At 40.5% G+C, this 15,357-nt stretch overlaps 1 protein-coding gene across 1 annotated transcript; it reads left to right on the forward strand.

Annotated features, from left to right (window-relative positions):
• Positions 1-830: 830 nt before the first annotated feature.
• mios (missing oocyte, meiosis regulator, homolog (Drosophila)) lies at positions 831-14,850 on the forward strand. The gene is made up of 12 exons (XM_074652874.1): positions 831-972; positions 2,298-3,151; positions 3,328-3,817; positions 4,167-4,265; positions 4,455-4,709; positions 7,652-7,821; positions 8,291-8,356; positions 8,502-8,660; positions 9,883-10,035; positions 11,571-11,775; positions 12,053-12,182; positions 13,306-14,850. The coding sequence occupies exons 2-12, from the start codon at positions 2,333-2,335 to the stop codon at positions 13,394-13,396; spliced, it is 2,637 nt and encodes an 878-aa protein (XP_074508975.1). The 5' UTR covers positions 831-972; positions 2,298-2,332; the 3' UTR covers positions 13,397-14,850.
• Positions 14,851-15,357: the final 507 nt, after the last annotated feature.

The raw sequence follows: 15,357 nt of genomic DNA on the forward strand, positions 1-15,357 counted from the left end.
GGACGACGACGACAAAGGAGGACGGAGACAGATAATAATGAACACAGTGCACTTTCATAGACTAAGCTACTGGAGTTACCAGTTATATTCATTTTTAACAGTCTCTTCTGCACTATATTCACTTTTAACAGTTTTCTTCATCTCCTTGTATTTTTATATCTGGTATATTATTTTTTTGTACTTTGTACTATTAACTTTTTTTACTGCCTTTTTACTAACATGTTTTGCACTATGGAACTGTGATGCTGGAAACTTGAATTTCCCTCGGGCTCAATAACATTTCTATCTATCTATCTATCTATCTATCTATCTATCTATCTATCTATCTATCTATCTATCTATCTATCTATCTATCTATATCTATCTATCTATCTATCTATCTATCCATCCATCCCTCCCTATCTCTCTCTCTCTCTCTCTCAATTCAATTCAATTCAATTCAATTTGCTTTATTGATCATGACTATCAGGTGAACAATATTGCCAAAGCGTCAATTCAATAATAAATAAAAATAAAAAAAGAACAAAATAAAAACAAAAACATATATATATACATATATACAATTCATTAAGCAAATTATAATATATAGATATTTAAAAAGAACATGCATTTACTGTAAATGGAAGAAAACAATAAAGAAGTAATTAATGTTTGTTTTGTCAATAAAAGAAACAAACAAATACAAAACAATTAATAACAATATATTGCAATATCAAAGGATAAATGTAAAAACAAAAAAACAAAAAAAACAAAACAACCCCCAAAAACAACCCATGAAGTATCTCTCTCTCTCTATCTATCCATCTATCTAACCGGAACCTTCAGTATCTGACATCATTCTCCGACACCCCGGACATGTTTTGGTGTAACACACAACATTGAGAGTAGCTGATGATGAAGTGTTGTCTCCTGCTGCTCGACATGTGCAGCCAGATCATCATTCACCCGCTGATTTAAACACGCAGCGTGTTTGTAAGTAACACATCACCTTTAATGTTGTAACTTTATGTTGTTATGGTAACTGCTAACTAGCTAAACTAGCTCAACATGCTAACTGTTAGCTCGTCCTTCACTCGTTAGCATTAGCTTAGCTTAGCTTAGCTGAGTTAGCATGTCAACAAACTTTGGACTTTAGTTTTAACTACTGTAACACTTTGTCATGTTTACATATTAACTATGTCATTTACTTCACGTGGCTCCTTTATTTCAAACAAATGCTTTGTTAACTAGCTAGTTAGAATCAGGTTGCTAACTTTTTTTACTTTGAAATAAGATTAAATAAGATTAAATAAGATAGAAGTTTATTAATCCTGAAGGAAATTCTTGTGCCAGAAACTGCTCAAAAATACAACAAGTTCAGGTGTATAACGTACAAGTGTATTAAATATAAGTGCATAAAATACAAGTGTATAAAATATAAGTGTATAAAATACAATAGCATAAAATACAAGTGTATTAAATATAAGTGTATTAAATATAAGTGCATAAAATACAAGTGTATTAAATATAAGTGCATAAAATACAAGTGTATTAAATATAAGTGTATAAAATATAAGTGTATAAAATAAAAGTGTATAATATACAAGTGTATAAAATATAAGTGTATAAAATACAAGTGTATAAAATACAAGTGTATAATATACAAGTGTATAATATACAAGTGCATAAAATACAAGTGTATAAAATACAAGTGTATAAAATACAAGTGTATAATATACAAGTGTATAAAATACAATAGCATAAAATACAAGTGTATAAAATATAAGTGTATAAAATATAAGTGTATAAAATACAAGTGTATAAAATACAAGTGTATAAAATACAAGTGTATAATATACAAGTGTATAAAATATAAGTGTATAAAATACAAGTGTATAAAATATAAGTGTATAAAATACAAGTGTATAATATACAAGTGTATAAAATATAAGTGTATAAAATACAAGTGTATAATATACAAGTGTATAAAATACAAGTGTATAAAATACAATAGCATAAAATACAAGTGTATAAAATATAAGTGTATAAAATATAAGTGTATAAAATACAATAGCATAAAATACAAGTGTATAAAATACAAAATACAAGTGTATAAAATACAAGTGTATAAAATACTAGTGTATAAAACTTTAACGGTTAAGCTAATTTACACATTACATTTACCTTAACATATTTATGGAGTTTCTTGTTGCTGTGTTTTTGCACAACATGCACCCATTTCAGTAAGGTGAGGTGTGTAATATCACTAGTATTTGTCCATTATGCTAATTTCTGTGCCAATCTGTCCAAATCTCCAGGTTTCTTTGAGATCCTTCGAGCTGCCTCTTGAATCATGAGTGGCTCCAAGCCGGACATCCTGTGGTCCCCCCACCACCCGGACCGCTATGTCATCTGTGACTCTGAGCTGGGACTGTATCGTATCGGACCTGTGGGCAGCTCAGAAACCAAGGCTGGCACTCTCCCGCTCTCTGAAGAAACTGCTGCTACTTTACTAGCCATTAACTCTGACACCCCTTACATGAAATGTGTAGCCTGGTACCCGAAGCATGAGCCCGAGTGTTTGCTCGCCGTGGGCCAAGCTAACGGCAGAGTGGTGCTCACCAGCCTGGGTCAGAGCCACAACTCCACGTGTAAAGAGCTGGTGGGGAAAGAGTTTGTGCCCAAGCACGCCCGTCAATGCAACACTTTAGCCTGGAACCCGGTGGACAGCAACTTGCTGGCTGCTGGGTTGGACAAGCACAGAGCGGACTTCTCTGTCCTCATATGGGACATTAGCAGTAAGTTTTCCCCAGAGGCCAGTGTAGCCTCTGAGAAGATTCGTCTCTCATCTGTGGATTTAGACTCAAGCACAGTAGTGACCAAACCGTTGTATGAGTTGGGCCAGAATGATGCTTGCTTGTCCCTCTGCTGGTTGCTTCGTGACCCAAAGCTGCTGTTGGCTGGCATGCACCGGAACCTCGCAATATTTGACCTGAGAAACACGAGCCAGAAGACGTTTGTCAACACTAAGGCCATCCAGGGGGTGACGGTCGACCCACACTTCCATGACCGTGTGGCCTCTTTTTTTGAGGGCCAGGTGGCCATCTGGGATCTGAGGAAGTTTGAAAAGCCCGTGCTCACGCTCACTGAGCAGCCTAAGCCGCTCAGTAAGGTATGATGCAGTTTGTTTTTGAGGAGATGAGCAAAAAAGCTTAAGCTCTGTCCAGTTAAAGTTGGGATCAGAATTGTGTTTTTAAGGTTTCTTTGGATTCTGAAGATGTAGCTTGTTGGTAAAATATTAAATGCTGTAGATTTTATACAACATGATGCTCTCCGTTCGCATTTCAGGTGGCTTGGTGTCCAACCCGTAATGGCCTACTGGCCACGCTGACACGTGACAGCAACATCATCCGCCTGTACGACATGCAACACACGCCTACACCCATCGGCGACGAGACGGAGCCCACCATCATCGAGCGAAGCGTGCAACCCTGTGAAAGCCAGATTGGCAGCTTTGCTTGGCACCCGTCCTCTCAGAATCGCATGGTGGTGGTGTCGGCAGCCAACCGGGTCATGACTGACTTCACCGTGTTTGAACGCATCTCGCTAGCCTGGAGCTCCACCAGCTCGCTCATGTGGGCGTGCGGCAGACACCTGTACGACTGCGTGGAGGATGGGGCTGAAGGAGTGGAGAGCGTGATTGAGAAAGACATCGCCACTAAGATGAGGCAGAGGGCTCAATCCAGGTACGGGCACGATACCGTCCAGGTGTGGAGAAACCACTTGCTGGCTGGAGGGAACGATCCCCAGCTCAAGTCTCTGTGGTATGATCTCTTTTATATCCTTTTTTGATGACGATGACGAGGTGGTGGAAATACCTGTTTACTGGGGAAGTGATACTTTTTTCATATTTATGTTGGTATAACATTGTAAAGCTACTGTGAATAGGAGCACCCTGTTAATAAGGCAACACAGCTCAGTCTATGTTTAAATTAACAGTGTGTAACATTTAGGTGGCTCTAGCTCGCAGTTTAACTGTTATTCTACTTTTGTCCAGTTTGAATTTGAGTATTATGATAAAGTCCTGTAATAGTTGTAGTTCTTAAGCTCCTTGATCTGGCCTGTTTTATGCCATCATTATGTTGTTTGAATGGCAAAGTCAGTTATAATTCCTATATCAGTATCACATATGAAGCAGTGTGCAGAGGATACGGAGCTGAAACTGCAGGGGAACAAACAGTCGGTGGTCTACTCTGGTATCAAGAATATTGTAAAGACCAGCTCAGGTGAGTCGTTTGAATCACCTAAGAATTTCATATGATAATAAAATGCTCTTTGTGAGGAAGAACCTTGGTGGAATAGTGTTTGTAAACATTATTGATTATTATTTGTGTTATCCTACATTGATAGTACATTGCAAAAATGGTAAAATGGAGTCATTGAATGTTCTGTGTACGTCTTCCTGGTTCCCCCAGGCACAACAGAGAGCCGCAGGTGCTGGAGCGGTTCAGACCGGCAGACAGATGTACCGCGCTACCACAGCGAGGAGCGCTGCCTCGCCCTGCGGCTCTGCGGCTGGATCAGCCGGGGCCCCGACATCGACGTGGAGATATTCCTGCGATCACTGGAGCAGGAGCGCAAGTGGGAGCGGGCGGCCGCCGTGGCTCTGTTCAACCTGGACATCCGCCGGGCCATCCAGATCCTCAACAAGGGAGCCACCGCTGAGAAGGGTGAGTGGGTTTAGGGAGAGGAAGCAGGTGCGTCTTTGAAGTGTTGACTGGGAGGAAGAATGTTTCAGACCAAACAAATGTGCTTTAGTAATTTTAAACTGACATCAGTTTGTATAAACTGATGTATGTGCTGCAGCGTGACATTATTTTCATTATTGATTAATTTGTTGATTATTTTCTCAATTAATCGATTAGTTGTTTGGTCTATACAATGTCAGAAAATGGTAAAAAATATCAATCAGTGTCTCCTAAAGCCCAAGATGGCTTGTTTTGTCCACAACTCGGAAGATATTCAGTTTACTGTCATAGAGGAGTAAAGAAACCAGAAAATATTCACATTTAAGAAGCTGGAATTAGACATTTTTTTTCTTAAAAAATTACTCAAACCGATTAATTGGTTATCAAAATAGTTGCCAATTAAAGCAGCTTTGGGTAGAATTGGAGCAAATATGAATAAATATTTGTATAAAATGGTCACTATATCCTGACAGTAGTGCATGAGACAGGTAATCTGAAAAAAAAACATGTGCCTCTGTGTCCTCCGGTGCTCCTAAAGGCATCTGCAGGATTTCACAGCAGCTGTCAATCACTCGCGAACTCCAATCAAACGGTCAAACTAGGCAGCGCTGATCAAATATGAATCAATATTCTGTTACTGTGATGCCTATTTCTCGCCTCAAATGTTTCTTAAATTCAGAATCATCTTGTAGTGTACTGTTTAGCTGTAAAATGAGAAAGTTTGTGACCTGGCAGCCACGTTGAGAACAGTTGAGGAAATACCAAGCACCGCCCACCAGCCGGAACAAACTTTCTCATTTTACAGCTAAACAGTACATAACAAGATGTTTCTGAAAACATTTGTGGAGAGAAACACGCATCACAGTAACAGAATATTAATTCATATTTGATCAGCGCTGCCTAGTTTGACCGTTTGATCGGAGTTCGCGAGTGATTGACAGCTGCCTCTGTTGAATGAACAGCCAATAGGAACGCTCGCTCTCTGAAATGACCTGTGATTGACCAAAGTCTCCTGTCACAGGCTAGATTTTTTTAAAGCCTAAAAACAGAGCAATGAGGAAGTGAAGAAGTCTAGTTTTCTCTCAGAACACTTGAATTACAATATGCTGAAAGGTTATTATGGAATTTTTGTCCAATGATGCCAAAAACGTTCTGCCTACCGCAAGTTTAATTCAATAGTTGACAACTAATCGATTAATCATTGCAGCTCTACTTCAGCGAGATCTGCCTCTGCATTATTGTGCATTGTAATATCATGCTGCTTCAACACAAAGTTATGTAAGCAATATTTGTAAAGATATGTCAACTCATGTCTAGAGCGTGTATAAATACTGCTCAGAAATGTGGTAAATATTGTATATTATTGTACTCCTTGTAATCATAGTTTATGCCTAAGTGTGCTAAGTGCCTGTTTTCCTTCAGAGCCCTTCAACAAATGAAGTTAAGGTCTTGGGGAATTTCAAAAATGTAACAGCAGGAGAACCTTGTTTTTCACACAACACTCATCCTGCAGTGCTTTTCACACTGAGGTTTAATGAAAATGGGGAGAGAAGGCTGTTGTTTACACACGTCTTGGCTTAAAAAAAATTCCACCAATGTAGGTCAAGCGTTTTTCTGCTGTGTGTTCTAATGAGTGTTTTCTGAACATGACTGATGGGGTGATTCATTAGATAAGGCGTGTCAGCAGACACATCTCAACAGTGTTTTGTTTTTTTCTCAAAACAGCAGCTCTGACTTAATGTAGTGATTCTCATCTGCACGCTTCTACAATCATTTAGTCTGACATGCCCCCAGCATGTTCTTTTAAATATGTAGTGAGGGCGATGATCTGCTGGCCAACTAAAAACTGCCTTTCTTACTTTTGCAGAGAAAAACATTAAAACTATTTTATTTCAGTCATGCTAAAATGTGCAATTCCTATTAACCAGTAGTTTAATGTTAAAGGAATGGTTAAACATTTTGGGGAAAATGCTTATTCGCTTTGTCGCCCCGAGTTAGAGGAGAAGATCGAAATCTCTCTCGTATCGGTCCACAAAATCAGAAGCTACAGCCACGAGATGCTTAGTTTATCATGAAGCTAAATCTGGCTCTGTTCAAAGGTTCACATTCTGATCCAGACAACTTTAGGCAGTCCACACACACAGCTGCAATAAATGAAATAAACCATTTTGCTATAGTTCGTATAAACCAAGTTTAAAAGAAGAATGTAGCAGTCATTTAGAAATGACTTTCGACACGCGCATACAGTCCCCTCGAAAACTATTGGAACAGCGAGGCCAATTCCTTTATTTTTGCTGTACACTGAAAACATTTGGGTTTGACATCAAAAGATGAACATGAGACGAGAGACCAGCATTTCAGCTTTTATTTCCACGTATTTACATCTTGATCTGTTGCACAACTTAGAAGATAGCATCGTCTGTAACGGAGCACCACATTTTTAGGTGAGCAAAAGCATAGAAACAGATAGACTTAAAATAGATTAAAGTGAATAATACTTCATATTTAGTTGTAAATCCTTTGCTTGCAATAACTGCATCAAGCCTGCGACCCATCGATGTCACCAAACTTTTGAATTCTTCTTTTTTTATGCTTTTCCAGGCTTATATATATTTTTAAAAATAAATAATAATTATATAGCAATAAAAAAAAAAAAAATATATATAATATATAAAGAATATAAAAAGTGATGGAGTTGTTTTTAATATGAGATAACCATAAAACACAGGTCTTTTTAAAGTAATTCCAGTGTCTTGGAACTTATTTTTCATTTAGCCACAAAGCTAGGTCACCTTGAACAACTGCCTCAGTCAGAAGCTCCATTTAAAAAAAAAAAAAACATGTCGGACCACAGTGCAGCTCTTACAGTAAAGACTTTGCACATAGTGAATGAACCTGCGTGTCTGCCTCCTTCTTATTCCCAGGTGACCTGAACCTGAATGTGGTTGCCATGGCTCTGTCAGGCTACACCGACGAGAAGTCCTCCCTGTGGAGGGAGATGTGCAGCTCTCTGAGGCTGCAGCTGAAGAACCCCTACCTCTGCGTCATGTTTGCCTTTCTCACCAGTGAGCCTGGAGCCTATGATGGCGTGCTGGTATTGAATTCTCTCACTATCATGGAATTTCATAGCTCTATTGCAAACACGAGGGAAGTTAGCAAAAAGAAAAGTGTTTAAATTGGCACTCTTTTCTCACTGAACAGTAGCTGTTTTGTTCCCTCTTCATGAAAACATGTACATATTCTTTACATGGCTGATGAATAGGTAGTTAATACTCCAGTGGTCTCTATTGGGGAAATAACAGGAAGAGATTTGTTTCAAGTCATGAAACACCTCATAGATGTATGTTTGTGATTATTGGTCACTTTGACGATCTTGGCTTTTAGAATTGATTAGGTGTAAAATAATTTCCTGCAGTGGTTTTACATTACAAGGAAATCATTTTTAGTGCCAATATGGAGACACATATGCTATTAACTGAATGTAAGGGGCTTCTTTTCCCAAATTGTGATCCAAAAATATGTATTTGAAATGACAAGAGAAGATGAATTTCTTTGTATTTCAGTATGAGAGCAGTGTTGCTGTGCGAGACCGAGTAGCCTTTGCCTGTATGTTTCTCAGCGACGCACAGGTAACTCAATACAAAGACAATCTTTGAATACCATACTGTTGTTTCACATCCTGTAACACCAGTTCTTAGTGAATTTCTTCAGAAGTGCATGTGACATTCTTCTCTGATTTGATAACATGGATATCTCTGGGGTATCTGGCTGCAGCTTCCTCGATACATCGACAAACTAACCAATGAGATGAAGGAGGCGGGCAACCTGGAGGGCATCCTGCTGACGGGGTTGACTAAAGATGGCGTAGACCTTATGGAGAGCTACGTGGACCGCACTGGAGACGTCCAGACTGCCAGCTTCTGCATGCTGAAGGTACTAAAACACAGACAAATTACGCAAACTTAGTCTTTTTTTGTACTTTTGACACATTCACAACACACTGTATATGTTTTCACTTTTGTAGTTTGCATCAGAGCTTTAACTACTGAACTTGGGAAGCCTTCCACTACTTTGCACCTAGAAATGGAATGAATTACAGAGGATTTTAAAAACTTGAATGTACCATCGCATTAGTTGATTTTTAACTTTTAACGTCACTGATGTTGTATTGTGCTTTAGTTTGTCTCGTTATGCATTTGTCCTGTTGTTTTGTCTGGCTTTAGTTGTTTTTTTCTTGCAAAAGAGATTTTGATCATTATTCATCATTACATGCAGTCGATTAGCAGTCTAATAATACTAATAATGCTTCTACCCGTTATTAATCAAATAACATAAATATACACATCAGAATAGCAGCATTATGCAGCATTAAAGTGGGTCCTGATGATGCAAGATGACAATCAGTGAGTTTCCTGTCAGTCTGTAGAACTTCTTGTTTACTTCTCTGGTTCGTTTGTAAAAAGTCAGTGTGAACAGGAACCGGACCAGAACTAAAATGCAGCATTGTATAATTTGTTCCCCTTGTTTCTGGACCAAATAAACCAAACTACAGGTGTGAAAGCACCATAAGTGACCCCAAAATAAAAGGCTTAATCAGCAACTTAAATGAACTAAACACAAAATTGCAACAAAGGAAAAGGGGAACTGTTGGTCTGATCGCACCCTTGGAGAAATCCAGTAGGCACATGCTAAAACTTGCCTCTTCATTTCTGAAAAGGTCACAGCTGTTATTCTTAACACAATTGCCACCTCCAGTAACAATGTGAAGCAAGCAAGAGTTGTTTGCTCTCATGCACTTGTTTCTATACAGAAAACTAAAGAAATTTAAGTGGTGGAAAAGGTCTGTAATTTATTTAACATGCTGTAGATCAACTCTCGTGGTTTGCTTTATATTCTTCCTGTCCTAACCTGCTCCTGAATAGAGTACTGCAGTGTGCAAGTCATCCACCACCTATGCGTATACCTCACATACATATACAAAAACATGTACACATTCCACCAAAGGGATGGGTGCAGGAAGGGCGAGACTTCTAGACGCTATTTTGTTCAAGTCGTTTTGTCTGTTTGTTTTTGACACCTTACCTGCTTCTCCATGCTCTGTGTAAACTGAAATGATAATGTGAAATAAAGCTAAGAATAAACATTCTTCCAACAGGGTTCCCCAGGTGAAGTGTTGAAAGACCCTCGAGTCCAATGCTGGATCGAAAACTACCGCAACCTTTTGGATGCTTGGAGATTCTGGCACAAACGGGCCGAGTTTGACATCCACAGAGGCAAGCTGGACCCCAGCTCCAAACCACTGGCCCAGGTAACGGATACATCCACGGTGGAAACACGAGTGCCAGCCGGGCAGAGTTTGCTGTGTTGGAGTGCAGAAAGTGTAGCTTAGTGTTATCTAAAAAAAATGTCCATGTCATGGCTGAATATTTAGATGATTTCCACAATATGGATGAGGTCTTTGAATTTGATGGCCGCCCGTATTTATTTGAGCCAGAGTATACAGATATTCAGATTTCACAGACCGGATCAAGCGAAGATAAGAAAATTCTTTTATTTCTCTGTAGGGTCCTTTCCATAATGTTACCAGACACTTATAATAACAATCTGAGCCGGTCAGTGTCAAAAACAAGCACTTTTATCGGACATAATGTTACATTGACACTGCTCACTTTCCCTCGCAGCTTGTTTCGCTGCTGAAAGTTACAGTGTTATCCCTCAATACTGGACCAATTTCAGAAAGTGTTGTCCCCATTAGTCACTTGAGAAAATAGGGTCCAGCTTGAAAAATATTGAAATTACCCTTTAATAGTGTATCGAGTGACGGAGAGCAAGCAGTGCCCAGCATGTCGTTTGGCGGTGTAACAGTTAATAGGGGTCCCCTTTCCATATACACTACAGTGTGTACATGACGCACTATTAATAAATATGTCCTGTAGAAGAGCTTGCACTCGACACTACACTTCTTTAGGTGTGAAGCCGATTGGATGAATGGTTGTTAAGAAAATCACAGGACAGATTTACATGCAGACAGAGACTTAAGAATTTTCATTAGTAATTAATCATTTGAGTCATCTATGTGGGAAAATCTCAAACTTTTGCTGCCGTCTCAAATGTGAGGGTTTGCTGCTTTTCTGCTTTTGCTGCTTTTCTTTTCTAACGATTAATCTAAAAATGATAGATTAATGATTAATGAAAGAATAATAAGCTGCAACCATAAATACTTGTATTTGATCATGTCAATCATTACAGGTTGCTGGTTAGGTTTGATAACATTTTCGGAAATGCACGTTTGCTATCTCAGTTAAACTGTCTTGATATAAAATAACCTGACTCTGTGACCTGTGATAGGGCACTGGCAAACTCAAAGCAGTCTGTCTTGTTTGTTTACAGTCTTACATATCACTTCCTTCATTACAAAATAGGACACTTGTTCTGTTTATTACAGCACAGGCAGTTTGTGCCAAGCTTGTAACACCCACAGCTCCGCTCTCCAATTCTTGTCATAAAACCTGCGTTCTAGTGAGCAGTCTTTGTTGTTTCTCTGTTCCTGATAGTACACATACTTTACTTAACAGACCCTTTTATAAAGCCTAATACTGAAAATGTTTGTGTGCTTATGAGTACGCTGGTGCTGCAAGCGAACCTCGGCACTACCTAACTACACCACTGACATTCCAATATTCACAGTTAAGCATGTTGGGATTATTGCAGTATTATCTAATTCTTATCTCCTTCTCCCCTCAAAGTGAAAATCAGACAGCTGGCGAGCGTGTGCTTGTTGGTTTTACCTTCATGTCCACCGGTCCTTATCAACCGACCTTTGTGTTTGTTCTTGTGCGACAGGTGTTTGTGAGCTGCAACTTTTGTGGCAAGTCTATCTCCTACAGCTGCTCGGCGATGCCCCACCAGGGCCGTGGCTTCAGCCAGTACGGTGTCAGCGGCTCGCCCACCAAGTCAAAAGTCACCAGTTGCCCCGGCTGCAGGAAACCGCTGCCACGTTGTGCCCTCTGCCTCATGAACATGGGAACACCTGTTTCTAATTGCCCAGGTAAATTGGCCTGTGTGGCGTATGTAGACAGATGCTCAGCTGATATTTCCAGCAACAGGCACAGGCAGGCAGCAGCTTAAGTGTTTATAACACTTAACTGAGCATTTGCAGGGGAGGTTGTGTGGACTTTGTTCAGCATTTAGAGGCAGTTGCACCTGGACGTTCAGTGGCCTATCCGTTTTTTATTGCTGTGATGTCACTCATACCAACGTTGATATAGATAGTCAAATCTTTATTGATTGTTAATATTGACTTGTGGATAAATCTTTTCTGGCAGGAACAGGGAAGTCAGATGAGAAGGTGGACTTGACAAGAGAGAACAAACTCGCTCAGTTCAACAACTGGTTCACCTGGTGTCACAACTGTCGACACGGCGGCCACGCTGGCCACATGCTCAGCTGGTTCAGGTGGGACTCTCGCTGGATGCTGCATGTGTGGATAATCTAACATATGTGAACACGGTTCCTTTCTTTGATGTACCTCCTGTTCATTGGATTTTAAAATCTGAAACAAAAATGACAAAAAAAATCTAATATCCATCAGTACGAAATGAAAAATGGGATTATTTTCAAAGATATCAAAAGAGTTGATAGCAACAAGATCAGACATAAGATGAGAGCTATTAAACCCAAAGTGGACATGTGATGTGCACAAAACGTTTCCTCTCTCTCTGCGATTATCATGGAAGGCAAAGTGATTCTACTGATCTATAAAACGTCACTACTGCTCTTAATTACCTATCACTTAAATATATAGGTAATGTAATATTGTTAAATCCATGTTGGGATGTCTTTACCAGTATAAACTGGTTGGTTAGGAGGCAACCATGGCGTCCTCTTTGTGGATAGAGCTAATCCTTGTTTCCCTTAAACCTTCTCTATTCGATATCCAGAGCATTAACATAGCAGCAAACAACTATTGTCTATGTTAAGATAAAGTGGAGTAATGTCTACCTGAGCAGAGAATGAAGTCGCTCTCCCTCTGTGTGTTTTGTAATGCGTGTGCTGTTCGCGCATGTGAGCGTGTCCCACTGGATAGCTGACGACCGTCGCTTTGCACTGCTCTCATACGGTGGTTACAGCTGATAACCTTTGCGGTTTCCTCCCACGTTAACACTGTTAGCTCTGTGGTCGTTGTTTGTACTGTTAGCACTGTTAGCACTGTTAGCTGCAAGCCACTGTCTCAGCCATTGTCATGTTGAGAGCCCTGCGGATGCAATAGAAATGCTCCCGATCTCGCATTTGGAACCTTTAAACAGTAGCCTTAAATGATCTATTACTGACGAAGACAATGTCGAGTAGAAATAATGTGCTTATGGCAAAACCCTCTTTGCTATATGTTATATCCTTTTGTTAATTTTTGTTTAGAAAATTCAGAATTGGAAATGCAATGAACAGAAGGTACACTGACCTGCTGTGCCCCTCTAAGTTCTTACGGCCAGGATGTACAAACTCCTGTATCATCTACTGTTTACACATTCTCGTCTCCATGTTGTAATCTTTTTAATTGTCCTTCATGTGTCCATTACAGAGACCACACAGAGTGCCCAGTGTCTGCCTGCACGTGTAAATGCATGCAGCTGGACACCACAGGGAACCTGGTGCCTTCAGACAGCAGCTAAACAGGAGACGCTTGTCGGATAGTGAAGCCAAACACCAGCCCGAAGCCAACCAGTACAGGTTCACTGCTGCACCCGCCACACACAGACAACCGGGCAAGGGACAAAGGGGGTGCCAGCAGTGTCCTTCTCCGAAAGTGGCTGCTTGAATCGAATGACATACTGTTAAGTTATAGTCTAGTGAATGTAATGTTGTAACAGAACCCTGTATGAAAAAGGGAGGCAGTGTGTGTTACTGATATGACTAACTGAATCAATGATCGAAAGGGAGAAAATGCAAACTCACTGCTCTGCTAATGTAAATCCCACTCAGGAGAAATACAAGAGGCTCTGCTGTAATCAGCCTCTTCCAATCTAACCTGAATCAGGCTTATGATTTTATTGTGATCTATTAAAAAAAAAATCAAATATCCACTCACATCATGTTGTAAAGATGTGATCACAGGTGCCAATATGTCGGAGCTATATTTTATGGTTTAAATACGCTATTTAACGTCTGTGTTTGTCTTACGAAAGGATCTTCACATACCTCATGAAAGCATTGTTCGGGGTGAAGGACGGTACCCCGGGTGACGGAGCGGAGTGTCGCGCACAATAATAACACTCTCTTGCTCTCTTCATGTTCCTCTGTGCCACTCTTCATCTGGTATTGTGCGGTTAGGGCTTCCAGTGTTGAGGGGGGGTGGTTTTGGGGGGAGAGGATGAGGAATTGGAGAAGGTAGGGGTGATGGGTGATGAGGAGGAAAGGGTGGGAGGGTGCGTCTGTATTCACCAGCCCACTCCAGGCCTGTGGTCCATGAAAGGAGCTCGCCAGAAAACAGCAGCTGCTCGGCACTCTGACAAGACCCTCCAGATTGTTCCCCTCATAAAGAACCTCAGCTGCCGGAACACTATTGACTCAAAGAGAGGGCGAGAGAACAGACAGCCTGAGCCCTGTACCCCCCCTCGTACACCCTCCGACATACACAGATTTGCCCTCTCTTTCTTTCTCCCTCTCTGTGGTGCCCAAATTGCACCCAAAAACTATGCATACCACACATCAATCCAAGGATGGGCGCCGTCTGTGGGGGGACGGCCGTGTGTAAGCTGCATTGTAAATGGGTTTTCTCTCTTTCTCTGCCACCCTCCCCGCTCTGTCACTAACCTAGGGAGGCATTGTAAGTGAGAGGCGGCCTGCACCAGAGCTGGCTAAATCACTTAGTCATGGAGTAGGGAGGAGGAGGTGAGGAGGAGGAGGGTTGGGGGGGGCACAGGAGCTACTGTATGCCGCTTTCACCAGGATCTCTTCCCGGTGTGGGAGGTTTTATAGGCCTGCATGCCCTTTTGTGAACTATTTTGGAGTGGAGCTGACAAATTGGCGAGCCGTGTAGCGTCCCGAAAAACAGGGTGGCTGGAATTTCATCCTTTCAGTGTTTCTTGTGTTTGCCTTTTAAATAAATTCCGGCTGACAAATTGAAGCGCTGCTGAATGGGGCGTTTTCCATAAGTTTACATGGTTTATTTTGACATTATCGTGTTTCATAGACACAGATGGCGTGGGTTTTTCTATCGTGTGCATTCTTTATCTTTGCTTGAAAGCATTGAGTCACACATTATTCTCCCATGGGAACTCCCACAGAATCACAGACCATCAGTGCAGGCAACAGTGGAAAAACAATAGATTTTATAACTCAGAACTAAACAATACATCTCCTTAGTAGATTAAAAGTCCATCTTTGACCTTGGAAACAGCAGTTGACACAACAATCTCACCACAAGGTCCATTATTAGATGTTCTGGAGCTTTCAGTCTCATCGCAGTTTTCTAAAGCAAATGGAGTTTGCCCTTGCCACCATTTTTTTTTAGGTTTAAGCATACAAATAGAGCCCAGATCAAATGTACAGGAACATACACACAGACATACAGGTCAAACGAGGCTGAACAAAAATGTGCCAATGCAATCATATTACTTTTATGGTAAGATAA

This window comes from Sebastes fasciatus, chromosome 12 (genome assembly GCF_043250625.1).
Source record: "Sebastes fasciatus isolate fSebFas1 chromosome 12, fSebFas1.pri, whole genome shotgun sequence".
Lineage (NCBI taxonomy): Eukaryota > Metazoa > Chordata > Actinopteri > Perciformes > Sebastidae > Sebastes > Sebastes fasciatus.

Coding starts and splice junctions, on each gene's coding strand:
- mios (XM_074652874.1), top strand. CDS start 2,333: ATGAGTGGCTCCAAGCCGGACATCCTGTGGTCCCCCCACCACCCGGAC. Junction 4,710..7,651: donor GGGAGCCACCGCTGAGAAGG/GTGAGTGGGTTT, acceptor TCTTATTCCCAG/GTGACCTGAACCTGAATGTG. Junction 8,661..9,882: donor CCAGCTTCTGCATGCTGAAG/GTACTAAAACAC, acceptor TTCTTCCAACAG/GGTTCCCCAGGTGAAGTGTT.